The 27845-nt window shown below is 41.7% G+C and overlaps 1 protein-coding gene across 4 annotated transcripts in view; it reads left to right on the top strand.

The window, feature by feature from the left end:
* lmo3 (LIM domain only 3) overlaps window positions 1–15004 on the top strand; it is a 53216-nt gene extending 38212 nt beyond the window's left edge. For all 4 annotated transcript variants that reach the window (XM_038739123.1, XM_038739122.1, XM_038739121.1 and 1 more), the window contains 2 exons: window positions 2371–2496; window positions 12630–15004. In XM_038739123.1, coding sequence (XP_038595051.1) covers window positions 2371–2496; window positions 12630–12735 — 232 coding nt within the window. In that variant the 3' untranslated portion in view covers window positions 12736–15004. The remainder of the gene's footprint in view (window positions 1–2370; window positions 2497–12629) is intronic.
* Window positions 15005–27845: the final 12841 nt, after the last annotated feature.

Genomic DNA, 27845 nt, shown 5'->3' with positions numbered 1-27845 from the left:
TACTTAGGAACTCATGCTGACATTTATCTCACCAGATCAGAATACATATCTTGGTGCCAGATCTATCTTATTCTTCTGGCCTCTGCACAGCACTAACATTGTTTAGCTGTTTTAGCCATGGAGCATGACTAAAAATATGGGCAAGTTAAACCATTACCCAATTGTTTTCTTTATTCTGTGTGTTTCCACAGTGTGCAAACCTTTTACTAGTTTTGTTGGTGGTCTCATTCTGGCTTTTTAAGTTGTCACTTCACTTCAGCACTTCAACCTCGGAGGAAAGTAGTGGTCTTATTTATTGATTCAAGTGCCTACTGGATGGGAGGCACACACAAAGTGGTGTGACAGCCCTTTTCAACAGCGCAGGCCACCTTAAATTTGCAAGAGATGAGAGAAAAGCATGGACAGACACGGCGAACAGTGAAACAGAACACTGCTTTGATTCAAGCTGACAGGCACAAAGCTTAAAACATCACTTTTTTACACAAATACCTTCCACCATTTATAATCCAGAGCCTTGAGTGCATGCAGTCGGATTCAGGTTACAGACAAGGACATTCACCCCTGCACAGTGAGAGGTGGCGGCATTGTGACTCTTTGTCATAAGATGCCATACAAAGTGCTACTGTTATGCTCAAATGCTTGTTATCGCATACTAAATATCTTTTTTTTTTTTAGAGAAATTACTCAGCTTTGAGAAATCTCAGAAGGCCTTCCAGCAAATGTACATTTGTGCAGAAAAGAGAAAGGACAAGAGATACCACAAATGTATCTAAATTTAGATTGCTCAAAGGAAAATAATGATAATTCTTTTAATTAACTCAGCACTAATCCATCGAATTGTCCCTCTTTGTTTTTAACCACCCACCATGTTGCAAGAGATATCCTTCATTGTCTCAAGGTGTGTTGACAGTGGATCTTAATTTTGTAGGTATTCATGAGGGCACAATCTATCTGCTTCCTTTGCCTCTGGGAAACATACTTTCTGAAGGTTAATAAACAACCCTGCATATCTCAAGCCCTGAGATCATTTATCAGATTGCGATCTCTTACAGACTCTGAGAGTGGCATGCCGTTTTATCATTTTAACAACGACAGCTAAAAGTGCCTCAAGAAGTCTGCTTAATAGGTTATTTTGTTATATGATTTCGTTATCAGATATTTTTTCCCTTGCTACTCTAGTCTTGGTCTCTGTGTAGTAGCAGCCCTGAATCCCTAATGAATACTCACATTAATGTTCCCGGAGCAAGAAATAATAGGGTCCTCCCGGGGCAGTAGTGCTACCCATGTCCCATCTATATCTATGGCACAAGCTGCGGCCCTGCTATTTTTTACTGTGCTACTGTAGCCCGGCTCTCTGCAACCTATTTTTGTGACTGATTCAGAGACCCTGTTTCAGCAGCTTCTCTTATTATGTTTATCATAATCTCTTAGATAGCTGTCACTCTTATTCTCAGAGTCACCAAGAAGCAGCAGAAGCAGTCAGTCTGTTTGGTGTAGTTCCAGTTATAATGGGGAGCAAGGGTGGAGATAGTTGTGGGTTGAGTCAAAATTGTTCAAAAGTTCAAATGTGTACAAATTCTAAACCCAAAATAATATAATAAAATAACTACATTTCATCCACTGCGGCATGGTATCTTGGAAAAGGAAATGGTGTTTAATTGTTGTCCCTAAAATATTTAAGAAAAAAGGCAGCGCTGAAAAAGATACCTTATGTCATGATCATTTTTATTGGTTTTATTTCAAACTAATGCATGACAAATGATAAATCCTGTATGACAGCAGTGACATTTCTTATTAAATGATATATCATGCAATCAACAGTCAGTGAGAAAACAATTAAACCTGTACCCCCAGGAAAGGATCCCTAAGACCAACTCGTGCAAATCTAAAGTAAATAAATAAGTAAAATAAAATACTAAAACACTAAAACATGAAAATATGAAAATAAAAAGTACTATGGAATTTGGAATGTCACTTTAGTCTGATTAGACTGAAACTGTGATGGTGGAGTATTTTAAGACAGCTGTATATATGATTAAAAAAATGAGATTGATTACTGTCAGGTGAGAAAGTCATTCCTGTACACAAGTAAGCCTGGGAGGTGTTGAGCCTAGTTTAGCACAAAGGCTGAAAGCAGTGGGAAACTGCTAGCCTAATTCCTTCCAAGAAAGCTTTTTTACTGATGGTTCTTGGTTGTTACATTTGTTTTTCTTCACAGGTCCAACCGATCATGGAACCTGCTAATCTGGACTGACTACCAGGAATTCCTTAGTCAGACTAGGTTAGCAGTTTCCCCGTGGTTCCAGTCCTTGAAAGCTATTACATCATATCTGACTTACGTCATATCTTCTTTGTGTGTGGGTGGCTCAGGTTGTTTGGTGTAACGGGCAACTGCGCAGCTTGCAGCAAGCTAATTCCAGCCTTCGAGATGGTCATGAGGGCCAAGGAGAATGTCTACCACCTGGACTGCTTTGCATGCCAGCTCTGCAATCAGAGGTGAGTGATTGGACCACATTCCTACTCCTCTCTCATACCTGCGTTTATACAGACTGTTGGCCAAGTTACAGCATAGTGAATTTAAAGTGTTGTTGACAGCTGATAGTAGCGTAGAGTTACAGGTGCAGTTATATGTCCATCCCATCAGTCTTCATTACTGGGCCTCCACCTGCATCCTGTAGACAGGATGTGGTCCGAGCTTTCAGGACAATGCTGCTTACCACAGCATCAAAGGAGAGGGAGCGGTTTGGAGGCATTGAACTCAGTGAAAGAAAAACTCGTCTTTAATAAACGCCAGTTTCACCCTCACTGAACCTCTATGGTACCCAATGAGTTTATTATGTACACTGGTACAATTTATAGCAATCCAATACAACAGCTCTGCAATATGTTCTGTCTCTCTCACGTATTTCAGTCCATAGTTAGTGGTGGTGGATTAAACTGTAATAATTAGTGCTTCTAATGTTTAGTCCACCCATTTACATACATGCAGTGAGTATTATAGTAACAATATGAACTGGTGCTGAAGTTTCACAGAAAGAATGTAGGCCAGGGGCTGACTGTGAACATATCAGGCATGTTTGTCTTATTATTATTATTATTATTATTATAATAATAATAATAATAATAATTAGGCTATTACCATTATTATTATCATATACAGCCATTTTGCTACAATTACGCTTCACTCAACTGCTGCGACTGTGTTTTGCGACCTGACCTTTCTTATCTCAGTGAGAGGAAAGAATTTAAAAAGTTGCGTGGCGCTGCAGGGAGCCCCCAGCTGCAGTAGTGCATGGATCATGCATGATATTCATCCAGCCAGAGGGAACAATCACAAACCGTTCACAGCGCGTCGGTTATACTAGCAACACAACCCATCGGAGAGAGAGGGGTGGACCAGGGACAGGAGATCGCGGAGTGACGTCTGGCCTGCTGTGGACGGTCGGTTATTAGTTGTGTGAAGTTGTGTGCATGATACAACTCATCCCCTAAAACGTCAATCGGAAAGAGGGTTTCAGATGCTATATCAGAGCCCACAAATTCTTTGTTGAATGTTGTTATTGTCTTGACATACAAAAATCACCCCCCAGGATAGTTATAGTATGAGAACCTTGCAGGAACATCCTCTGAACATTGAGGAGATCCATGTTCCCAAACAATTGTCATGTTACTATTATGGAACACTGTGGAGACTTTCTGGGAACATTCTTGAATATTATCAAAGGTTTTTTGAAGGTTACAAAAACACTATCAAACAGAAAACCTTTGGGGAACATCAGGAAGGTTAGGTGTTGGCTAGGTCCTGTATTTCTCTGACCTATTTTCCCAAACTCAGCTTTGTTGCAAATGCATAGACACAAGCACCCACATGCAATACACACACACAAACCAGACCCATTGCGCATGCTGAAGAAAAAGGACCTGGTTGCACACAATTAGCACTAGGTTATTGTCTTGCCACTCCAGCCGGCTGCACCAGACAGCCTCTTCTAATGGAAGAATTCAGCTAATCTTCATCAGCCAGGCCCAGGCAGGCCAACTCTTCTCTCCTACATTAAAGCTCATTTAAGCACAAGAAAATCTTTCTTTTTACATTAGGCCAGCTGATGAACTATTGAATAAAATTGTCGTTAGTGTGTTTCACACAGTCCGCTGTGGCCTTGCAAGCACTGTTCAGATGCCCATCACAATTTCACAGAGGCCTGGCCAAGATTTATGGTGTGGCACTGGCTTTAATTGGAGCTGTTCCTCAGCTCTGGCTTTTGTTTTCTTTTTTGTTTCTAGGTAGAGCTGTTGGGGAAGACGTGTTGGGGGATATATTTGCCTTTGCAGGATTATAAATATAAAAGATTATTCTGTTTGCCATTAGTGCACATCCTAGGAAAGGCAGTGTCCAAAAAGTAATTGAAATAAAGAATGACAACATATTTCAATGGGTATGTAAACCCTGATGCACAAATTATCATTGTTATTCCCTTTTTCTGTCTGATCCCTCTGCAAACATGAGACTATATTCAAGTCAGCCAACTAGCTGGCTGTCGATCTGTTTTGGAGTTTACCGACACAGTAAGATTTTATCTTTGAATTAATGCTTTTTCAGTGATGAATACAACATTACTAAATAAGTCTAATCTAAGTTTGTTTCTCAGCATGTATATCCAGATTAATGGAATGACCTTTTACACATTTTCTAAGCCTCAGTCTGAGATCTATCAGGAGATTTTCACTCAAGATTCCCTGAATAGTTTCTCAGTGGCTTGTTGCAGCTGGCCTGGAAGTGGGCTCCTTTTCTTTGTCTGGCATACAGATCTGCCGCCTTGTTCATCTACACCAGCTCTGTCTCTTGTTTCCCAATCTCAAACAAACATGAAAGCACCCATCGACCCCCTCCCCCCACGGGCCCTTCAATATAGCAATCTAATCCATCTCACAAATGGCCCAAAGATTTCTCTACGGAACATCGTCAGAAAATGTGAAATCTGATAAACAGAGCAGGCAATTGCGAGGTCAGCAGGGGTCACGCAGTGTAATTATCCAGCGCTCCTGCAGGTCAGCCGCAGCCCATGTTGCCGTTTGAAGGTTGAATTGCTATAATCAAGTATGAATACAGCCACCCCCACCACACACACATGTACTTGCTTATGCATCTATCCACGGAATCAGTTGCTTTGTGGGTACTTCCCACAGAGCAAGAACAGGGAACTTGAAGCCAGTGATTATTCTGATTTTATCAGGGACTCACTGCAGGACTCTGGTCATTGCCATGCTAAGCTATTAAGGGCCTTGCTTAAGTTATAGGCCAGTTAGTGTAGGGCAGAGATAGAAAGACTGGCCCGTTAGCTGAGAGTGGACATGTCACTGTGATCATGACCTGCAACCGCTTCCTTGTTCTTTGTCATCATCACTATCAAATTGGCAGCAATCTCTTGCTTGCCACGAAAGAAGCGCTGAGAGCTGAACCTGCTTCAGGAATAAAATAAATGGAAAAGGCTCACCAGTTATCTTACTTGTGTATCTGCCAGAGAGCAAAAGCCTTTTTCCCCCTCTTTCTTTGCTCTGTGCATGACTTTGAAATGGTATCAAGCTGAGGGGAGTGAATAGCTCCTGTCTCTGGTCTATCAGTGAAAATATAGGATCCTACATTGACTCTGATTGCTCATGTCTGTACCCTTACTCTGTTAAACTGGACATAAATCTACCCGTCGTGACCTTCCCACCAGCCAGACCTGTTATTTTCCCTACCTGAGCTGGGGGAAGGTGGTGCCGTGGTCTTAAAGCCGAAGGGATATGGTGCTGGTTATGAGGAGAGGGGGTGTTGGTGAGGGTGGAGGTGTTGGGAATAAGGGCAGAGATATGAGACTCCATCCAGCAAGCAGTTAGCCACAGATCAGCCCTGGGGGACAGCTAATCGATGGGGCTGTCGTCCAGCCTCATCATCTAGCCAGTGCTGGCCCAATTTCCCCCTGATGAGCTGGAGGCCACAGCCTAGGGAGGCTGGAGGAAGGTTAGAGTAGAGGGGAGCGGAGGAGAGCAGAATTGGTGACAGTGCAGGGGAAGGTCAGTGCTGATAAGGGAAGAAGCTCCATACTGGAGCATTGGATGGAGAGACTTGACACAATTGGGTGCAGCACAACTGAGCTCAGCCACTGGTGCCTTGTATGTCATGAGTTAGGCTTGTTAGACAAGGGCCTAATAGCCTATAAGCGACACAGTTGTCACATTGTGTATGATTGGTGTTGAGAACTCAGAGCTTGTGCAGCCAGCATATTTCAACTACCACTTCCTGCCCTATTGGAGGAGGGGGGGGAATCACAATTTAGTAAGTTAAGTTAAAAAACACATTTTCTACAAATAAATGCCAGTTTTTCTCTGCTCATGGAGATGACATAATAGTGTTTCAACCAATAGCTAGTTTATACATTTTAAACATTCTAAAGATCCTCACTGTGTAATGTCAGAGGCCACATCCTTGCAGCTGTATTGATATTTGAAATTTTATATTTGCAGTAGTTATGTGTGTCATATTAAATTGGATGGTTGGAATATGAGTGCTCTGTTTGTGAAGGTGTTTCTGTGACATTTTAAAAGGGAGAATCTGTAGTTTTTCATCCGTTTGTGGCCGCGTTGTTTGATTAGCAATTGATTTGTCAGTGGTACAAAAATGTGACATCTGTGAGTGCTGAACAGAGAGAATAGAAGACCAGAGCATTTTAAAACAAAACTGCAGAACAGGTGGAGACAAATAAATGTAATCTCATCCTTTCCAGATGTGAAATTATATTCTCTATATTACATTCCCTTAAGAAAACTCATCTTCAGCGTGTCCTTGTGCTGCTGCTGTCTGATTGCCCAGCAGCAATCTGCCATATAAGATTTACAACATGCTGTTGCAATTAAGCATCAGTGTCATAGGGCCAAGTGTTTCCGAACCTGTGTGCATCCTAACAGTAATTAGATTTGGTGCAGTTGAGACTATTTTCTCTCTTTGACAATCTCCCTGTTTCTTCATTTGAGTGGAAAGTGAATACTCTAGTTAACACGGGCCTCCGAGGCAAATTGCTGGCATCACAATGCATCTTTTAAATGTGTGCCTGTGGAAGCCATTCTTTCTCTTCCTCCTACAACAAGAGGTCTCTGAAGACTCATTAGTCACAGTCACCTCTAAGTAAAGGAAGGAAGATGGAGGTAAGAAAGTGAAGGCAGTACAGGGAAAGAGGAAGACAGCGGGAGCAGAATCTGACTGACTGTAAAGTTAGAAACCATGATATGATTGCACACAATAACATGAATACAACTGTATAGTAACTATACTTGTAGTAACAGATGTGATGTTATGGGAGGCCTCCTTTAATGAATATAGATAGCTCCTATGAGTATTGAGCTCACACAGTAAAATGTATTTACATGTACAGATAGGTGACAAAACAAAGGAAAAACCTGAAGGTGGAGAAACAAATAAATGAAAGCAGATGTTTCCAAACAGGGCATGGTTTGATGAGTGTCTTACAGATGTGAACCATTAGCTATGGCCTTGACAGTCACCAGTCACCAGATCTCGACCTAACTGAACACCAATTTCAGATTTTGGACCAGCACAGTGAGGCATGACTGGGCTCCAAATGAACAAGTTCCTTTGATGTGTTATCTGAAAACGTCTAAAGCACGACTCCAGGCTAATTTTCTCCACTAGTAGCACTGGTGACTGGCTACTATCAACTGTCAACTGAAATTTTGAGGGGCACCAGCAAAAAATTTAGTAGGACCACAAATCAGTATGCAACTCCCTGGGGCCTAAATTCTACAGAGGCCATGTAGACCATTTGCCATTGCCACACAGTCACACTTGACACCACTGTGATGTTAGCTGAGATGCTAATTTTAGCAAACGAAAAAACAGGCTCAAAACAAAATGTACATACCAGAAAACATGAACAGCGCTCTCCTTAGAGTATCTTTCAGTACAATCGAACACTGAATAAGACATTTTTAGGTGACCAAAATGAAACACACTGTGAAAGGGTCAAAGCTCCTAGATGAAAACACAGACAGCACCCCAAAAACAAGTTCTCGGCTAGTTAAACGTGCACAGTACAGTGGATACGATTCAACTTTATCTATGTATTGACAGGTCACTATGGTAGCATATTGTCAATTACAAGGTAACCACACCATAAAGCACACCCTGCTTTATGGGCTAGTTTCTTCTAAATGGGACCACAATTTACTAAATGAACATCATGCTGTATTGAAGAAGACTTGAAACTAAAAATTGAGACCATAAACTCATTAGGAAAGTCTTTAGAGAGCAAGAAAATCACGTGAGAGGTGCAATCAGACTTATTTTTGCAACCATTGGAGTCACCCCTGCTGGCCATTAGAAAGAATGCAGGTTTAAGGCACTTTCACATTGGCTTCACTTTTCAGACCTAGAGGTTTGGAAAAAATGTATCTGAATCCGAATTACCGGATTTTCAGATGTGTAGGTTATTGTATTGTAAAACACAAGTAACAAAAGTAATAAAAATTAAGATTGGGTCAGCAGGATTAAAGTGTCAGTTTCTAATGAGTCATTAGGGCATAACAAAACAAAATACCTTCTCCCAAACAGAATCTTCTGAGCCACTCCACTTTGCAAGTTCATTGGTCAATATTTCAAAAACGAAATGAGATATTAACAACCTTTACACAACTTTAGATAAGCTATCTACCAAAAAGTTCGTATAAATCAGAGGTGAGGAATGAAATGTCACTTACATGACACATCCTGAATGACCTCAATGACCCCCCTCATTTGCATAATGAAGCAGAAATGCATAATGAAATGTATAAAGAAAACAAAGAAATAAATAAGTTTGGGTAAATAAATATGGGCTAAAGGTTAATAATCCATAAATATAATACATTTAAAAATTAATACGTTAATGAGTAAATAAAATGGAAAATGAAAGGAGAAAGTAAATAAATGAGGTATTAATACAAGGGTAAATAAAAACAGAAGCAAATTTAGGCAAATATAAATTTAAGTCCTTTTTAAATTAATTAATGCCTACATTTATTTTTTTAGATTATTTTGATGCATTTAATCGTGTATTATTTTATTTGTTGAGTGATCTATTTATTTTCTTTCGATTTTGGCAGTTTTGGTCCTCAAACATATTGCTGTCAGTGTGGAAAGGCCTTTGAACTACCATAAAACAATATAATTTTCCACTGAAAAACGGGCTGTGGGTGATAAGCTCCTCAAATCTGGCTAAAGCACTCTTCATTGCAGGTTTTATAGACTTATCCTGTTGAAGCTAACAAAACTAAATTGTATCCTTATTTATTATATTAGCAATGACCAACACACATTAGCTGCTATTCAGATATTTAGTTAAAGTCCAGTAGCAGCAAATCAATAAATCAGCATTCTCTAATAGAGTGATACAGAAGATGTACTAGGTAATTTTTTTTAAGAAAGTGGAAATACTAGGGCAACACAAAGTCCTTTATTAGACACGCCTGTGATGGGCCCAGTGTAAAATCCACATAATTGGTGCACAGATGTCACATATGCTGTTGACATTTCACCGAGCAGAAACAATTTGGCCATGTGAAATAAATGGAGAGGAGGGGGAGCTGTGAGAAGAGAGTGAGGAGGAAAAAGAGGATGACAAAGAGGGAAAGAGACAGTATTACTAGAGAGGATGTAAAAAGAATAAAGGGAGATAAAGTTAAAGTGGGAGTGGGCTTGGGTTCAGTAAAGACAGACATTAATAGATTCTGGGAGAGAATGAGTCATTTTAACAGGACATTTTATTAGAGTGGATAAGACCATTACATGAAACACAGCTCTGCCAGATGAATGAAATGAGTTGTCTATGTTAGTTTGGTAATAAAGGTGTGCGAGCAACCTGCCATTAACCACATTAGATATGTTCTGAACATGAGTGGGCAATGTTCAAAGCTTCTATTGCTGAAGCCGCAGCGGGAAGCTGTCGTCTCAAGGTCTTAGGTGCCTCAGGGGGCGGTAACCCTCGAACACAGTGGTGGACACCGGTGGTCAAGGAAGCTGTCCGACTGAAGAAGGAGGCCTTCCGGGATTTATTGTCTCGGAGGAGTCTGGAGGCGGTTGCAAGGTACCGACAGGCCCAAGGGCTGCAGCCTCTGCTGTGGCAGTTGCAAAGCAGCGGGTGTGGGAGAAGTTCGGAGAAGACATGGAGAAGGACTTTCAGTCGGCACCAAAGTGCTTCTGGAGAACTGTCCGCCACCTCAGGAGGGGGAGGCGGGGAACTGTCCAAGCTGTGTACAGTAAGGATGGGACTCTTGGACCCAGTGAAACAACTGACCAGCTCTTTACTCTCACAACGATCCTGGAGTGGGCTTGGGAATATGCCCATCCAGTCTACATGTGCTTTGTAGATCTGGAGAACGCACATGACTGGGTCCCCCGGGAGATACTGTGGGAGGATTATGGGGTGAGGGGGGCCTTTCTCAGGGCTATCCAATCCCTGTACATCCAAAGCAAGAGCTGTGTCCGAGTACTTGGCAGTAAGTCGGACTCTTTCCAGGTGAGGGTTGGCCTTCGCCATGGCTGCGCTTTGTCACCAGTCCTGTTTGTGATATTCATGGGCAGGATATCGAGGCGTAGTCATGGTGTGAAGGGGTTGCGGTTCGGCTTGGGATCTCGTCACTGCTTTTTGCGGATGATGTGGTCCTGATGGCATCATCGGTCCGTGACCTTCAGCTCTCACTGGATCAGTTCGCAGCAGAGTGTGAAGCGGTTGGGATGAGGATTAGCACCTCTAAATCTGTGGCCATGGTTCTCAGCAGGAAACCGGTGGAGTGCCAACTCCAGGTAGGGAATGAGTCCTTACCCCAAGTGAAGTAGTTCAAGTACCTCGGGGTCTTGTTCACAAGTGAGGGGAGATTGTAGCAGGAGATTGGCCGGAGAATCAGAGCAGTGGGGGCAGTATTGCACTCACTTTACCGCACCGTTGTGACGAAAAGAGAGCTGAGCCATAAGGCAAAGCTCTCGATCTACCGGTCAATTTTCATTCCTACCCTCACCTATTGTCATGAAAGCTGGTTCCTGACTGAAAGAACGAGATCACGGGTACAAGCGGCCGAAATGGGTTTTTCTCAGGCTGGTGGCTGGTGTCTCCCTTAGAGATAGGGTGAGAAGTTCGGCAATCTGCAAGGAGCTCAGACTAGAGCCGCTGCTCCTTTGCGTCGAAAGGAGCCAGTTGAGGTGGTTTGGGCATCTGGTGAGGTGTGAGGTGAGGTGTTCCAGGTACGTCCAGCTGGGAGGAGGCCTCGGGGAAGACCCAGGACTAGGTGGAGAGATAATATCTCCACACTGGCCTGGGAACGCCTCGGGATCCTCCAGTCAGAGCTGGTTAATGTGGCTCGGGAAAGAGATGTTTGGGGTCCCCTGCTGGAGCTGCTGCCCCCACGACCCGATCCCGGATAAGCGGATGAAGATGGATGTGAGAAAATTCAGCTGTTAAAAAACACTAGCTTGTTAAAGCTGATTTTATGAGCAAAGTCAGCCTTTTACTGTCTCTTACGTCCGGGCATTAATGGGCATAGCTTTGGAAATTTCTCGCTGAAAGGAGGTTCTACAGTTTCCTTGAAAATAGGAAGAGTCGACAAGGGCACTTCTGACAGTACTGAGAAGTTTGGCAGGATGGCATCCCCAAGATTTGCATGGAATCACCTACTGTGCCTACTGTCCATCACTGAAATGTTCATGAATTTAAAAAACACAGTGTGCAGGTTTACACGATATTTAATTCAAAACAAGTGTCAGCTCTTTCGCCAAACATTTGGCTTTATTTTCAGAAACACACCATGCTCACACTTTTTGGTATGTTGTGCCAGTACCTACGGTTTATTTGAATCCTGCTAATTGGTCCCAAATCGATGCAACAAATTATGCTCTCAATTTGCCCTGTAGCCCGAAACAAATGCTACAAACAGCCCATGCTCGTCAGGTATCTGAGCTCCATCCACTATGTGCAGCTCCCAGCACTGAACTCAGCAAACTTAACATTGAGGGAAGTCAAATGAGGCTCACTGCCCCCCCCCCCCCACCCTCCTCCCCCTCCTCCCTCTGGTAAACACTGGCACCGCTGCTGGCCGACCTTGTCCAACCTGCACACTGATAGAGATAAGCAGCCCTCAGGACAATACAACGAGAGTTACTGCTCATAATCTCCACTTGCTGCTGTGCTGAAAGGTCAAGCGTAACTGTGGCTGGAGCAGGACAGGGCTGCCGAGGTTGGTGGGAGTTTCTGTAACACCTGCAGGTGGAAAGGAACCCCGGCCTGAAACTGATCTAATTCTATTCGTATACACCAGAGCCTTCCCTCCACTCAAACCAACCCCCTCCCCCTAAGCTCTACATATTCCCCCTTGTAATTGAGTTGACTGTCTTCTAAAGGAGAACTCCCCATCTGCACACGGCAGTGTTGCAGCTAGGTGGTGGGGGTGGTTCATGGCACCAAGGTTATGGTAACTAAAGTAGAGATTTTGAACTATAGTCAGAAAGATAGGCCTGCTAGCCTAAAGCTCAGCGCTAATGATGAGATTCTTGCTTTGATGCTTATGTAACCCCCCTCCCTCCTCTGTGTCTTTGTGTGGTGCAGGTTTTGTGTGGGAGACAAGTTTTTCCTGAAGAACAACATGATCCTTTGCCAGACAGACTACGAGGACGGGCTGATGAAGGAGGGCTACGCTCCCCAGGTCCGTTGACCCTTGCATGCCAACAAGGAGGAAGAGGGGGAGTGAGAGAAAGAGAGAGACTGCAGGAGACCTTGTAATCACACAACAAAAAGCACTATTGCCTCCTGTCCAGCTCCGGTCCCCCACATGTACATAACTAAGCAAGCCTCCCAGGGAGGGGACACACTGCTGTACAGAATAGCCATAGAAACGCCAGTGTGGCAGGGAAAGGCCCTGGAAGCCTACAACAAACTTCAAGTATGAAAAAATTTGTTTGTTCATTTCTTTGTTTGTGACTTACGGATGTTGCCTCTTTCCTGACAACAAATACCTGCCTCAGAGCAATTTCTAACCAACAGCTGATCCCGGTGGTTGGGAAAAAATAAATTAACCAACCCAAAATCAGTCTTGCCTCACCTTATCTGACAAAGACAGACAGCGTCCCACCCGACTGCACAGTCCAACAACTTCTACTTGAATCTAAAATACACTAAGGTATTGTCAATCAATTTTGGGATAAAGACCTTTTTACTGTATATCAGATTCAAAACACGAATGTAAACTGAAGAGCAGCAAAAATAATGCTGATGACTGATATGTTGTTGTGTGTGTGTGTGTGTGTGTGTGTGTGTGTGTGTTGAGGACTTCAGTCTCTTGAGTCTTGGTCTGATCCATATAGTTCTTTTCAGAACTTTATGATTGAAAAATTGATCACTACAGTATCTCCATGCTTGCAAATCTCCTGCATTGTCCATCAGGCAAAGACTCAGGAGTTTGTGAAAGAATCAGTGCTTTTCTCTGGATGGAAGAAATCTCTCATCACTTCTCATAATCACTACCTAAATATATTTGACCACCATGTCTCTTGTGGACCAATGACCCTTTTTCTGGTAGCACCATTTCAGAATCAACAAGTAAAAGTGTAATTGGCTATTTTGAATGTCTACTAAAATACCTTTGTTGGTCAAAGTTAGCGTTTTTGAATACATTAGAGCTGCACTAAACAGTAATTGTTTTTATATAAACAATGGAAAAAATTACTAAACTTAATGAGAAAGTTGTCTCTGGAAGGGATGAATACAGAATTGTCACCTGACTTTCAGCTCTTTTGAGCTTTTTAGCCTCTAGCCTGTTCAGCACCAAACAGCAGTCAAAGTTAGCAACTAAGCATCTAGCAGCTAAAGAGACAGATATTTTTCACGTGAGTTGGTGGAAACCAAACCAGAGATAAAAGGAGAGTAAACACTCTGGTGGTCTTCCATCCAAGAGGTAGACACAAACATGAGTCTAATGAGATGCTAATGTTGCTGTGTCTGCTAGATGTGTGAAAAGGCAAGTGTTTGCTAACACATTAGGCAACAACTTTATACCGAGATAATACAGTATGTCAGATTTTATGTTTTGAGCTTGCTCTACTGCCCCCAAGTGGCCAAAAACAATTAAAGCAGCTTTGAACTTTATGGACCAGGATTTATGCCTGTTGACAAACACCTGGGTATGAGAGACTATCTTTCATGGGGTGACAAGTCAGTTCTATTCCTGAAATGCATTCCTCCAGAGCTACTTTCAGCAGCCAGTTTGGACTGTGACTCAAGGCTCTGTTCTTGTGAAGGAAGGCTGTGTATTTTTCGCTGGAGACAGTCTTTCTATTTATTAAAACCATGCATTCACACTGGTCCAACTAAAATCTGTGGAAATGTTTGTGTGCAGGTTGTTGAAGCAGCTGTAGTGGGATCAGTAGGGGATGGTGGGGGTTGGTGGGGGATGGTTACTTTTTGTGCACTATTTATTTGATAAGCATTCGGTGCATCACCTGTTGTCCAAAATGTGACATTGTTTGATATGCTGATACTTGAATCCAATCATTGATTTCTCAATCACTGTTTGGCTTATATTGATTCATTTTCGACACAGCTTTGGGTTCAGTTAATTGCACTCTGCAGCAGGTCAGTCACCTTAAGATCCAGTCATCTCGGTTACAATGGCTCCCTGCTGCAGAAGAGTTAAGTCCTTTTCTGCTGAGAAAAAAAACAAAACTTTGTATATTAAATATCAGCATCTGAGCGTGTGCAACAGCTCAAAGAAAAATTTCTTAGCTGGAAAATAAAAAACCCTTCTTTAATTTGTAAATTGTGGGTGTACATAAAATAAATATTCATTTTTGCTTGCTATTGTACAATGATTTCTTTTTATGTGTCATCCAGCATGAGATGTTTATTTTTAGGCCAACACTTGTAAATACTATAATTGTAATAATTTTAAGCACAAATGTAATACAGTTTTATTGTGTTACCAGTGAGTGTGGCGTGTTTTTTCTCTCATTCTTATAGATTTGCTTGTTAGTTCAATAGCTGTCAGGCTATGATTTATATCTGAAGAAAGTTTTACACTTTTATACTTTACATATCCATTCATAAGTCACTGTGTTTGGTGAAGCAACTAAGGTTAAGTATCTAGTTCAAGGGCAAAGTATTAGATGCAAAACAGCCGTCAGAAAGAGCCTTTTCCCTGTCCATTACCCTAACCAGCGGAGCATATTGCAGCCAATGATTTATGATTGATCTAAAGTGCAATCATTTCCTCAGTTTGTTGTCTCTGCTGCTTGTAAAATGCAATTTTTAGTTTATTTCTGATGAAAGGTAGCGCACCACAGTGGTTGCAGGGTTAAAATTTAACATTCAAATGGGATCTTCATGCATTTTCAAATCCATCTTTTGTTCAACCCTAAAAACACAAGTATTCGTCTTGTCAAAGGGAAAAGTGGATTTTCTATTTTGGTACTGTCCTGTGTCAAACATGGAACAAGAGAAAAACCAATGTTACATTTATACTTTACCGTCAGCAGCTTTCAAGAAGGGGGCCAGCTAACTCCCCGTGGGTTGTTTCAACTAATTACCTGGATTTCAATTTAGAATAATCTGGAATGTCGAGGTAAAACATTTGGATTAAAGTTATTGCTCTAATTAGCGAGGTGCCTCTAAACTGCCCTGTGAAGTTTGTCGACACTGATGCTTACATAATATTACAGAGCATAATATCCAGGCCAATTAAGCTAATTGAATTTCCTTATCCAGAGACACAAAGGAGAGAGAGAAACTCTTTGATTAGGCTCAAGCTGTTGAAAGACCTTTAGTAGATGAAAACACTCAGAGTAGATGGAGATTAGAGCCTAGTCAAATTAAGAGAAAGTGTGGCAACCATAGGGAGATTTTTTACCAGTGGCAGACATATGTCATGTGTAACTATGGATCAGCCTGTCTGGAGTCAGATGTTAAACGCTGATGCTGATAATGTAATGATTACTGCCATGTTGTCTGGTGTCACAGGGATTATACAACACAATGCGATGGCTGAGATATGTACAATGTTTTAATTAAGAAGCTGTACTATTTTGTGCAGGGATGTGCAAAATAGATGCTATATTGCCTTCTCTGCAAACTGCAGATGTGCTGCAGCCTGCCCTTGTCCTTGTCAGTACCAGCAGCATACCAGATGGTGATGGAGGAGCTGAGGATGGACTCATTGATGGCGGTGTAGAAGTGCACCATTATCTTTAGCAGCTTCCATAGCTGCTGCAGGAAGTACATTCTCTGCTGGACCTTCTTGGAGACAAAGCAAATGTTCAGCTCCCACTTGAGGTCCTGGGTGATCACGCCCAGGAAACGGAATGACTCCACAGTGTCGACTGGGGAGTCACTATAGGGGCAGGTGGGGCTGGGTACTTCCTTTAATCCACAACCATCTAAACTTTAAGATCAGTGTCACTCTGTTAATACCTCAACTTAACAGTGGAACAACAATGCCCCCCCCGCTTCCGTGTTTGTACGTTTTATTCTGAATGGTGAGGCAAACTGGTATGTTTTTGTGTGGACTGACCCAAGTAAGGACACAGACTCAATCTTAAAGTTGTAACAAACGAGTTTATTAATAAACTGAGATTGGGGGGGAAGTAGTGTGGCTGTAGTTGTCTTGAGTATCCAGGAGGCATAATGGCTGAGGTGCCTGGCATCCTGGTGAGCATGGCTGTAATAAGGCATGGTGTGGCAGGAAGGATAAGCCACCAGAGGCTCTAAAGACTAAGGAAAAACACAGGTTAGAATCAATCCAAAAAGGCACAAAAAATACACAGAAAGCTCCAGAAGTTAAAGGCTCAATGACTATACCACAGTAAAGGTAAAACAATAAGGCATTGCCTGTCTGGAAAGCTGGAGTTTAAAAGCAGGCAGCTGATAAGGTGATTGCCAGCAGGTGTGGAGAAGATCCAGTTGCACGAGAGTAACTACACCCACAAACACAGACAAAACACACACAACACAGAGGGAGAGAAAACTCCAAAACACAAAGAAAACATTAATCTAACCCCAAGTCTCTGCCGGACCGTGACAACATTCCCGGTTTGAACAGGTTGTATGAAAGGGGCTATAGTCTGGCACAGCTGCTTTCCAGGGGTTCTGCCTCTTGGAGCAGGCAGATGGGGTCATGGGAGATGGCGTCAGGACTGTCCAAGATCAGTTGGGCTGGTCATAAATGGAGTGGGGGGCTTTAGGTTTGTAGTTGGTGATCCATCTGGAGGAAACTTCATTTCAGCAGGTAGAAACCTTGAGCAGAACCTAGATTCAGGGTGGGCTGTCATCGGCCTCAACCGATCAGAGTACAGTCAGCTTTTCTCACTGCCTAACTAAATATGTAAATGAACTCTCTTGGTCATGTGCCCACTCCTAAATACTTCTTCCATTTGCAACTGTAGCTGTTTGAGTTTAGTTGTGATCCAGGGTTTGTCATTGCTATAACTCACCCTTGTGTGTGTTGGTGTACAGCAGTCCTCAAAGAAGCTTATGTAGGATGTCACAGGCTCTGTATTATAATATTATTATATTCCCAATGATTGTGTGCAAAGTCCACATATTTCCTTCTCCTCTGGCATTTCACTACGTGAACAGAGGTGAGAGCATCTTTTACCAGAATGTCCAGTAATTTCACTGAGACTTGAGATAAACAGAGCCCATGCAAGAATTACAAAGAATGAAATGTCTTAAGTCCAAAAAACTAAACCAAAATCCATAGTATTATAATTATCAAGGTACCTCTGAATGAACAACAGTATGCAGTTGGGTCAAACGGTTTAGCCTATTTACATTTAATGACACCTCATTTCCACACAACTTTAGTACAGCTCTGGTACTATTATGTACCTTTGCCCCATATTATTTAGTACGTCAGTCATGTTGAGATAATTACATTTTACTGTAAATTATCATTTCTTATGATTATGTTACCTTGCAACCAGAACTACATAGGGAGAAGTTCATTTTCTGGTTCAGATAAGTACATGTTATTTTTGTTGTGATTGCTCATTGGCTCTGATGCTGGTCTGCACTAGACTGGTAGACACTGGTCTGCATTAGATAATTTTATAGACTGTACAAATGTTGCCATCCTCCACAGTAAAGGAAGATAAACATTATATTCCTTGTCCTGAGTAATCTAGCCCCCTGCAAGTAGACATTTGAATGTCCCCTGTTGGTTGAAGCTAACAGTTCTCTCTGATGGATTAGTCAAGTTGATTTATCTACCTTACTGAAATGAATGGAAAACAATGGCTTGGAAACAAAAAATTAAATTTCTACAGCCCAAATTAAAATGACTACATACATTGTTTCTGAAAAGACAAGATCACATGGTCTTAAAGCTCGTTATGGTTTCATGTTGCAGAACGTGTAGCTCCTGTAAACAACTATGACACTCTGCAGTATTCTTTGCTTTCCTTAAGGAGTTTTCATTATTCATACTACTATAGCTTATACTGAAATGTAAAGCTAATTGCCTTATCTTTCTCACTCTAGCACTCTATCTATCCCCCGTTTTTCCTCATACAGAAACAATAGTTGACTAATAGGTTTTTGTTTTTTTTTTACTTTTAAATCACCACATTACCACATTATCACATTATTAGTATAGTAGCTGACTTGAGGAAATGACTAAATTCAGCATCCTCTTGCTCCCTTGCATCTGTCTGAAATTTAGAGAAATGCAAATTTAGTCCTTCACATAAACACTCAGCTTTACCAAAGGGAAGGCTGAACTGGGAGGCACAATGCTGTAAGACTTTATTTAAGAGTCTTTATTACAATATCAGCCACTCACAACTCATCAAGCAAAGAAAATGAAAAAAGCAACAACCTGGCCGTGTCCCTTTCAGCTACAGTGAGCTGACGAAGCACAAAGAAAAACAGAGATCCGGAGCTCTCCCACATTAGGGTCCACAGTCATTATAGGCATTTAGAAAAAGCATTAGCTGCCAGGCTGCGTATCGTTAGCGTCTTCATCCCTGTGTTACAGCTGACCCTGGAGTTAGCGCCGGGTGTGCAGTTAGCCCTGCTCTCCTTTGCTAAACAGCTCCAGGGGCAAAAATAATGATCTTTACAGACATGCCAATGCTATCTGGACCAGATAACACTGCTTTAATGACTCCTTATCCTTTGGCCCTTTCAAGGAGATGGGCGCCCAGGCAAATATATTCCTGTTGTTGGGTCATTAGCTCTTTATTGCAGAGATAATGGACTTCTGTATTTTTGGTCTGATTTGAGTATAGCCTACTACCCAAATGAGTACAACTCTCTGAAAGATTAGTCAGCCCTCAATAACAATACGCAACACTCAGGTCACCATTACTGATTCACCAATCAGAGGACAACATACAAATTTATGACATTTGCTCTTTAAAAAGACAAACATCAAATGAGTATATAAATGTCTGGATAATGATTGTACCAATTGTTTGCACCAAAGTCATGGCTCTCTGAAGTTGTTAAAGAACTATCTCACCACTAATTATGTAGATGTTCCATCTGTTCTGGTACTTTGTGTTAATATTTGTGTCCATTAACACTAGGACCCACTTTGGAACTATTCAGGTCAGTCAAAGGGGCCTTGATCCGATTTTGACCCCTCCCAAATCAAGGAGCAGTAAACTAATACCATACAGTGTTCTGCAAAGATAACCGCTGTGGAATTAGGAATGCAGCTGCTTTATCTCAACTGTCAAAGTTAAACTCACAAGCTCCCAGTTGAGCACTGCTGTGTTGGGGTTCTCCCTGGAAAATGAGAGGGTTGCCTCCATGCGACTCCGAGCTGCTGGGGGAAGGTTCTGATTGTGTATATGCACCAAACAGCAACTCAAAGTACCCGCCATTCTTGAAGTCTCTGGGTGGTGTCCTGGAAGGGATTCCATCTGGTGACACTATAGCTCTCCTGGGAGACTTCAACGCTCATGTGGGCAATGATGGAGAAACCTGATGGGGGCCACTGCTACGAGACATCCGGTTTTGTACTAAAACCTTTGGTACTAAAGTGAGAGCTGCGTCCATATTCTTGGCACAAAGTCAAACACATTTTCAGTGGGTGTTGGACTCCGCTATTCTGTTTAGGATATTCATGTACAGGATCTCAAGGCACATTCAAGGTGATGAAAGTGTCCAGTTTGGGAACCTCAGAATTGCATCCCTGCTTTTTGCAGGTGATGTGGTTCTCCAATCCAAACCATTCAACCATGGATGGATGGATGAATCCACTTTTAAAATAAACAACCTATTTCACTCAATGTGTAGAGTCATGGACATGGAAACAGGGGTGCTAAGGGAGAATGTAAGTGGACATGAAATAAAAACTTTCTTTTATCATGAAGCCTAATGTTACTCAACCGTTCAGTGGTTTATCAGTGTAGTGTATGGACTACACTGCAGACTGGAGTCTATGTTATTATGCAGTCTTATTATGCAGGAGATAAGTGTATTTAACACAACAAACAAACACGTTTTATGAAATGTCTGTATCCTCACTGCACTGCATTATTATAAATTATGACCATGACTATTGACTGTGTAGCTGCTGTGGCTTCTTTGTACTGTATGTTGGTGTTCAAGTGGGCTGTCTGCTGAGGTGTAATATGTCTCAATATACGTCTTACTATATACTATGTGTTATCCTGGCCATTCAAATAAATACAAAAACCTTCTGTGTCCCTGTGTAGGGGAGGCCGGGTTTGGTTGGCACACTTTTCAAGCTGCCTATTTCTCTGGTATACTTTATGTTACAATTTTCTAACCAGCTGCAAATGTTAAGGTCTCGGCTATAAATAAATATGCAGCTGTGGTTCAGGGGGTAGAGCGGTCGTCCACTAACCAGAAGGTTGGTGGTTTGATGTGCAGTGGGCACCTTGGCCTCTGCCATCAGTGTATGAATGTGTGTGAATGGATGAATGTGACGTAATGTAAAGCACCTTGAGTGGTCGCAAACGTGCTATACAAAAACAGATCATTTGCCGTATGTTTTAATATACACACATGTTCTCTAAAATGATGAGATGATTCATGGTTAAATTCATGTTGTGCATTTGTGCTAACCAGCTCCAACACAGCGCTGGATAGGGCCCCACATTAGCTCTTCAAAAAGATGCTTAATGCCACCACTTATGTAGAGATATTCCATGCTGAACTTAATATGAATACTTGTGGTCCCCACAGAATGGGTCCTGCAAAAGTCACACACAAGTTGCACACAGGATGTCTCATAATTCAACTGGCATATTGGCCTCAAAGAGGTTATGTACTGTAGGTTAATGCTCCCAATAGGATTAAACCATTTGAGTTTAATGACTGTGTTAACATGTGCACAGTCCTACTACCAGCTGTTAGTGCCCCATCACACCAAAAAGTGGAATATCAAATTTTTTTTAAATTTACTTGTTTGCTAACTGGACAATTACCACTCCGACTGACCGTCAGTATCTCTTTTGTTGAGCACTTTATATTATGTCAGGGCAAAGTTATCTAAAATTGCATTCTGTGTAACTATCAGGCTAATCTTTATTGTTAAGCTTTGTGGTATCATGCCGTCTCTTCAGTAAAAAGAAGGCATCTGATGCAGAGTCACAAGCTAACCCAGTTGATTACTGACATTCTAGATAGCAAAAGATGTCAATGTTCCTGAGAAACACAATTAGCACACTAACAAACACATGTTCCAGCACAAATCTGACCAGTCTACTGGTCTTCTATTCTAAGAAAGCATTGGGCGAGTTATTATTGCTGAAGAATGTTTTTTCTTTCTTTCTTTTGATGTAGTAGGGTAACCTCTACCAGATGCCCATTTCGGCCTGTCTACCAGTCGAACCATGCAAGGAAAATTACTGCAACCCCCCACTCCCCCACCACACACACACACACACACACTACAGCTGAACAACAGAAGCCATGCACTGCAATGTTATTTTAAGTTTTTAAGTGATAAAAGTGGGCCTCTAGTCTTGCTAAGAGAAATATTAATGTTCTTCTCAGATAGGAGCTCTGATGTCAATACTGTCGTATCTCAAACACTGAGAACTCGTTTGTTTGTTTAGATATGATTTATGTTGAATCAAAAGAAACAGCCGAAGCCGTAGTGTGTTTACTGATCCAGCCGCAAATCAAACATCCAATCTGTTCATGCTGCTTCAGGAGGAGGGTGGGGGGTTTGCTCCTCTCTTTCTCCCAGTTAGTAACAGAGATCTGTGAATTTCTGTTTGTTTGTTGCCCTGGTTTCTTCAACTGCCAGTGTCATGGCAATCAAGGCTGGATGCACCCAGAACAGGGGGAAACGGTGCCACCCTCCCCATGCTCCATCACCGGCGTGCCAACCGTGTGTGTTTACGATGCGCTGTTTCCATATGACCTAATCTCAAACAAATTGGAAAGATGATTGTCATCTGCAGGGGGGCAGGAGCTGCATTATTCTCTACAATAACCTTCAGAAAACCTTTCAGGAGGGAAAAAGAAAAAATGTCAAGAAGTGGATTATTCAAAAGGCAATTTTCTCTCAGTTTCTAACCCAACCAGCGTGTTTGGTGCAGAAGCGTTGCACGATGAAACATCTTATTTTGTTGTGTGAAATGGTGGAGGAGACTCAGGGGCACTGCTTTCCTTCTCTCTCTCTCTCTCTCCTCCCCTTTTTCTAAGGGTGAGTGTAATCAAACAGGCAGATGGGGGATCTGATGAGAACTGTGTGTATCAGCAATAAACAGGTGCAGTTTTAAATACAGAAAGCAATAGGTCTCCTACATTCTAGACAGACTAACTTCCTTAAAGTTAAATGTACAAGCAGGCAATGGAAATCAAAAGATATATGTACAAGACACATTGTATGACCAAAAGTATGTGGACAACCTTGTGTACTTTAGGCTAGAGTTGCTAGACCTGCTTTGGTCTAGAAACCTTAGTTCCGGTGAAGGGAAATCTTAATGTTTCAGCGTACAATGAAATTTTAGACAATGTACTTCTATTAGTTTTGGAAGGCCCTGTTTTAACATGTCAATGCTCCAGTGCACAAAGCAAGCTCTATGAAGAAATGTTTTATTCCCAGTGTGTTTTGGAAAAACCTTCGGCAGAGTCTTGTCCTCAACCCCATCCGACACCTTTGGGATGAACCACAATGCAAAAAATCAGCAAAGACTGCATAAGAAGCCAACATCATGGGCAAACTCACTCTGTGACTAATGAGAGAATGATAATGATAAGAAATCTTCAGATCCTTTACATAAGAGAAGCAATTACACAGTGTAAAATTCTCCATCATAGGCAAAAGTCCTGCATTTAAAAAATTAACTATGAAGTTAAGTTAATTTTTTATAATTAAGTATTACCAGCAAAATATAATTGAAAATGCACTAATAAATATTGTTAGATTAACAACGTTATTATGGTCCGTCTTGCTCAGGCACGGGAAACAGGTTTTGGGCAGGTGAAAAAAAGTGATGTGAAGCAGGTTGTCCAAAACAAGTGTCAGTGTCAGACTCAGGCCCTGCGATGGATTGGCGACCTGTCCAGGGTGTACCCCGCTTGGCTCCAACCCCCTGTGACCCTGTACGCAGGATAAGTGGCTGACGATGGATGGACTTGAAAGACTCAGTGGTTGGAGATGATCTAATGAGAATGGAAAGTTTATTCCACAGTCTTTGGGCCACAACCGAAAAGGCACGATCACCCTTTGTCATCAATCGAGCCTGTGGAACAGCTAAAAGGAGCTGTGGGCCCTCTTCCTTGTACCTGTCAGCAATCTAGCAGCCGCATTGTGAACAAGCTGCAAATGTGATAATAATGACTGACAAATGCTGGAGTATAAAGAATTGCAATAGTCAATTTGGGACGATATCAGTGCATGTATAACAATCTCCAAGTCCTCATGCTAGGGAAAGGATTTAAGTAACAGATGAATTTGTTTGTCAAAGATAACATCTAGACTTCTTGCAGATGGGTGCACGCTTTCAGACAAGGGCCCCAATTTTTTGGACAGCTCCTCAATTGAGCAGGGGGTTTACTTCCGTCTTATTCTCATTAAATTGGAGAAGGTTTTTGGCCATCCAGCACGTAATATCATTAAAACTGTCAAAGACGAATTGCAAGGAATTAATGTCACTTGGATTTAGCGGTAGATACAGCTGCGTATCCTCAGCATAACAGTGATAGGATATATTGTGTTTACCGAGAATGGAGCCCAAAGGGAGCATATACAAGGAGAATAAAATTGGTCCCAAGATTAAACCTTGAGGTATTACACATGTGATTGCTGCAGGAAGAGGAGGAAATATTTACAATGTTAACAGAACAGGTCCTGTCCCTCAGATTGGAGTTGAACTACTGTAGTGCCGTTCCCTGGATACCAACTTTTTACTGGAGGCAAAAACAGTAAACATGAAACATACACACATCAACTGCTCCAGAAGCATGACAAGTGTAGGCTACTGTACAGTATAAGACAATGTTTAATGTGAAAGGTGTCACATACAGATGACTCCACAGAGAACAAACATTTCAGCTCAGAAAAAAGTTGTTGAACATAGTGGAGCATTTAGTAGCTAAATAACCAGATATCCGTTTATGTAGTTGATGGAGAACAAACCAGACCTAAAAAGGAGACTTAACACAAGTAGTAAGCAGACTTGTTTATTCAATAATAGGTCCAGTGCACCACAAGCTAGGATCTCTCTACCAATCAGATCGAGCATCAGGCCAAGGCCTCACTGTAATTACTGTTCACCATCACAGTGCCTGTCACCACCAGTTCACTGGTAAGCCCCAGCCTGATAGGCCAAGGTAGCCCGCAGTGAAAGGCCAAGGCCAAGTGGCTGAGGAAGCTTCATTTCTGACCCGTCTGAACAGCAAGAAAGTCAGATGGATTGTTGGGCTGTCACAGAAATCAACTCCAGAAACTACACCATTAGCTTGTATTAGCTTTGGATTATATTGTCATTTAGGAGTTACGATTGTGATTATTTGCTGTTTAGATTCAGTCTACCATTGACCAACTTGCACAATTTGGAAGAGCCTGCCCATGCAGCACTTGTAGGGTGTAAATCAGTTATGGTCAAATAAGAACAGAATTGAGACAAAGCAGAAGAGAGAGACAGAGTGGCAGCTGATGGAGACTGGAGTTGTATGTATATGTAACTGTAACTACAGCCCAGATGAGCAGGACCATCTCTGGAGAGCGCCTGGGCCAAAGCCATTGCCCGAGGCTCTACCCCAGGGCCTCCCAGCCCCAAACAGCACCACTGAGGCACCAGGACTTACCTGGGACTGCCTGCAGGGACATCAAAGAAACCAAAATTGTGAGTATGAATTATAGATATGTGGCACAGAGGGAAGCTGTTAAACAATACAGCAATATAGGGTAGGACTTACAGCTGTAATCGACATGTTACAGAAAATATTTTTTTAAAGAATCAGTGCATCATTTAGACAAATACAAATGTATACTTCTGAATTCAACAACATATATTCTGTGAAACTTTTTTCTTTAATTACATTCAAAATGCTGTGAACCCAGTGCAATTTCTGTCATATACTTGTGTATCTCTTTTGTGCTTGTGTTTGTGCTTCTGACTTTTACATAATTCAGTCAGGCTCCAACAGAGAACCATGAGCATACTGTTACCTTGTTGTCATGGAAAATTGGTACTTAAGAGTACCCTAAGGATTTGGTAATACACGCACATAAATTATAATTATATTATAACTAAGACAACCTTGATACAATCACTATGGCATAATCAGGGTTATTTTCACAGCTTTGTCAAATCTCCTCCAGAGCCATAAAATACATTATACAATACTGGCTGAGTGGTACTCTTTATGAAGATTAAACTGATCTTCAGGTGTAAAATTAGTCGATCATGAATGTTGATGGGTTACCAAATGCATGTCCAAGTTAAGTCTCAGAATACATTAGAACATAACTTATGGTGTATTTTTGTGATCAAGACAGAAAAACAATTACGCCAACAATATTGGAAGATTATATATATATAATGAAATGGGACCAAGATATGTACTTTTCTCACACTGTTGCCAAATATGTGTAATGACCAGTCTCTTCCAAAAAGCAGCTAATTTCCCCCCTCAGTAGTCTGTGTTCCACGGGCTCCAAAGCACATTGGAGGGTCACTGAACTCCTCCTGCTTCATGTTGGTTTACATGTCAACCAAGAGTCAACACAACTGCTGTGTGCAGGCTCAGGAGTGCATACTAAAGTCGTTGGTAGTTCTGTATTGTGATACAATGAATATGAGAATGTGGAAAGTCTTTAGCAATTAGACCCCTTCACAATGGCGTGGCATTTAATGGGGCTGGTAAAGCCTTTGAAGTATAGAAATACCCCCAAAATAAACCAAGAGAGTAGTGCAAACTTACTTAATATAACATGCTTCTTTCCTTACCAATTGGCAGCACATTTTAGTAAAATATTTAATGACAAGGTTAGACATGAAACTTCATGCTTGAGATGATGTTGAAACATAACATGTTAATAGACTATGTACTAGCTAATTCGGGCCACAATAAGATAATTATCACAATAGGCCTGAATTGACGACTTACGTTGAGCGAATCTATAAGATAGAATTTTCATGAATAATTTAACTTAAAACAGATGATGTCACTTGAAAATAAAAGATAGAATGTAAAATAACATAAAAGGTCAGAAGACCAAACTTGATTAAAAGTCACAAGACCAAAGTAAATTAAGGTCCCAGAACAGGTCTGATGACCCAACAGAGTAACGTCCAAAGACAAGTGAAAATTCCATGAGTGATATGTGGGGTCACTGTCCAAGTGTCAAAAATCGAAAATAAATTAAGGTCATGTGACCAACTTAAATAAAACGGTAAAAGCAACTTAAGGCCCAAAGACAAAAGAGAAATTAAGTCTGATGACAAATAGAAATTAGAGTCTGACGAACAAACTGAATGACCAAATGTAGCCGATGAATGATGCATATATTCACAGGCCATGTGAAATGAGTAAAACAAATGAAAATTGCATAATTCGAGAACTATCACGGCACTTACTAGAATGCGAATGGAGCAATTAGCTGAAACAGCGAAGGTATAGTATTTAGACGAATAACCATAGTACAGCTGAATCTTTTTTCAGCTGTGACAATCTTCTTCTGAATATTCAGCAGCCTGCTAAATTCATTACCATTGCTAATAAGAGTTGAACTGGAACATTTGCTGCAGTTGGTTTTCACCAGTAACAAGACATTTGTAGGGGACAGAAGACACAAGATAATTGTAGGGGACAGAAGAAGAAGAGCAGAGTACGTGCATGTTAGAGGTTAGGAGTTAGAGGTGTTATAAGAGGAAGTGTTCTTGGAAGAGTTTTCAAGAGCTTCTTGAAGTTAGAGAGGCTGCTCTGATGCGTGTGGTAGCTCGTTCCACCATCATGGTGTAACAGATGAGAATAGCCGGGACTGGATTGCTTTGTGTGAAGGGATGGCAGAGCCAGGCAGTGTTCGTTGGAGGAGCGTAGCGGCTGAAAAGGAACGAAAAAACATTTGTATTATGGAGTTTAGGTAGATGGGTGCAGACCCAGTAGTCACTCTGTAGTGACTTGAATTTGATTCTGGAGGCCAAGGGGAGCCAGTGGAGCCAGTAATGGAGTGACGTGAGTCCTTTTGGGCTGATCAAAAACCAGACGCGCTGCTGCGATCCGAACCATTTGTAAGGGTTTCACCGCATAAGCTGTAAGACCTGCTAGGAGGGCATTGCAATAGTCGAGGTGAGAGATAACCATGGCCTGTACCAGAAGCTGGGTGGCGTACTGAGTGAG

Source organism: Micropterus salmoides, unplaced genomic scaffold, assembly GCF_014851395.1.
Source record: "Micropterus salmoides isolate LMB-PRFRI ecotype aquatic unplaced genomic scaffold, ASM1485139v1 Ms_hic_scaffold_23, whole genome shotgun sequence".
NCBI lineage: Eukaryota > Metazoa > Chordata > Actinopteri > Centrarchiformes > Centrarchidae > Micropterus > Micropterus salmoides.
Note: the sequence above shows the minus strand (reverse complement) of the source record. Positions and strands in the feature narration are given on the sequence as shown.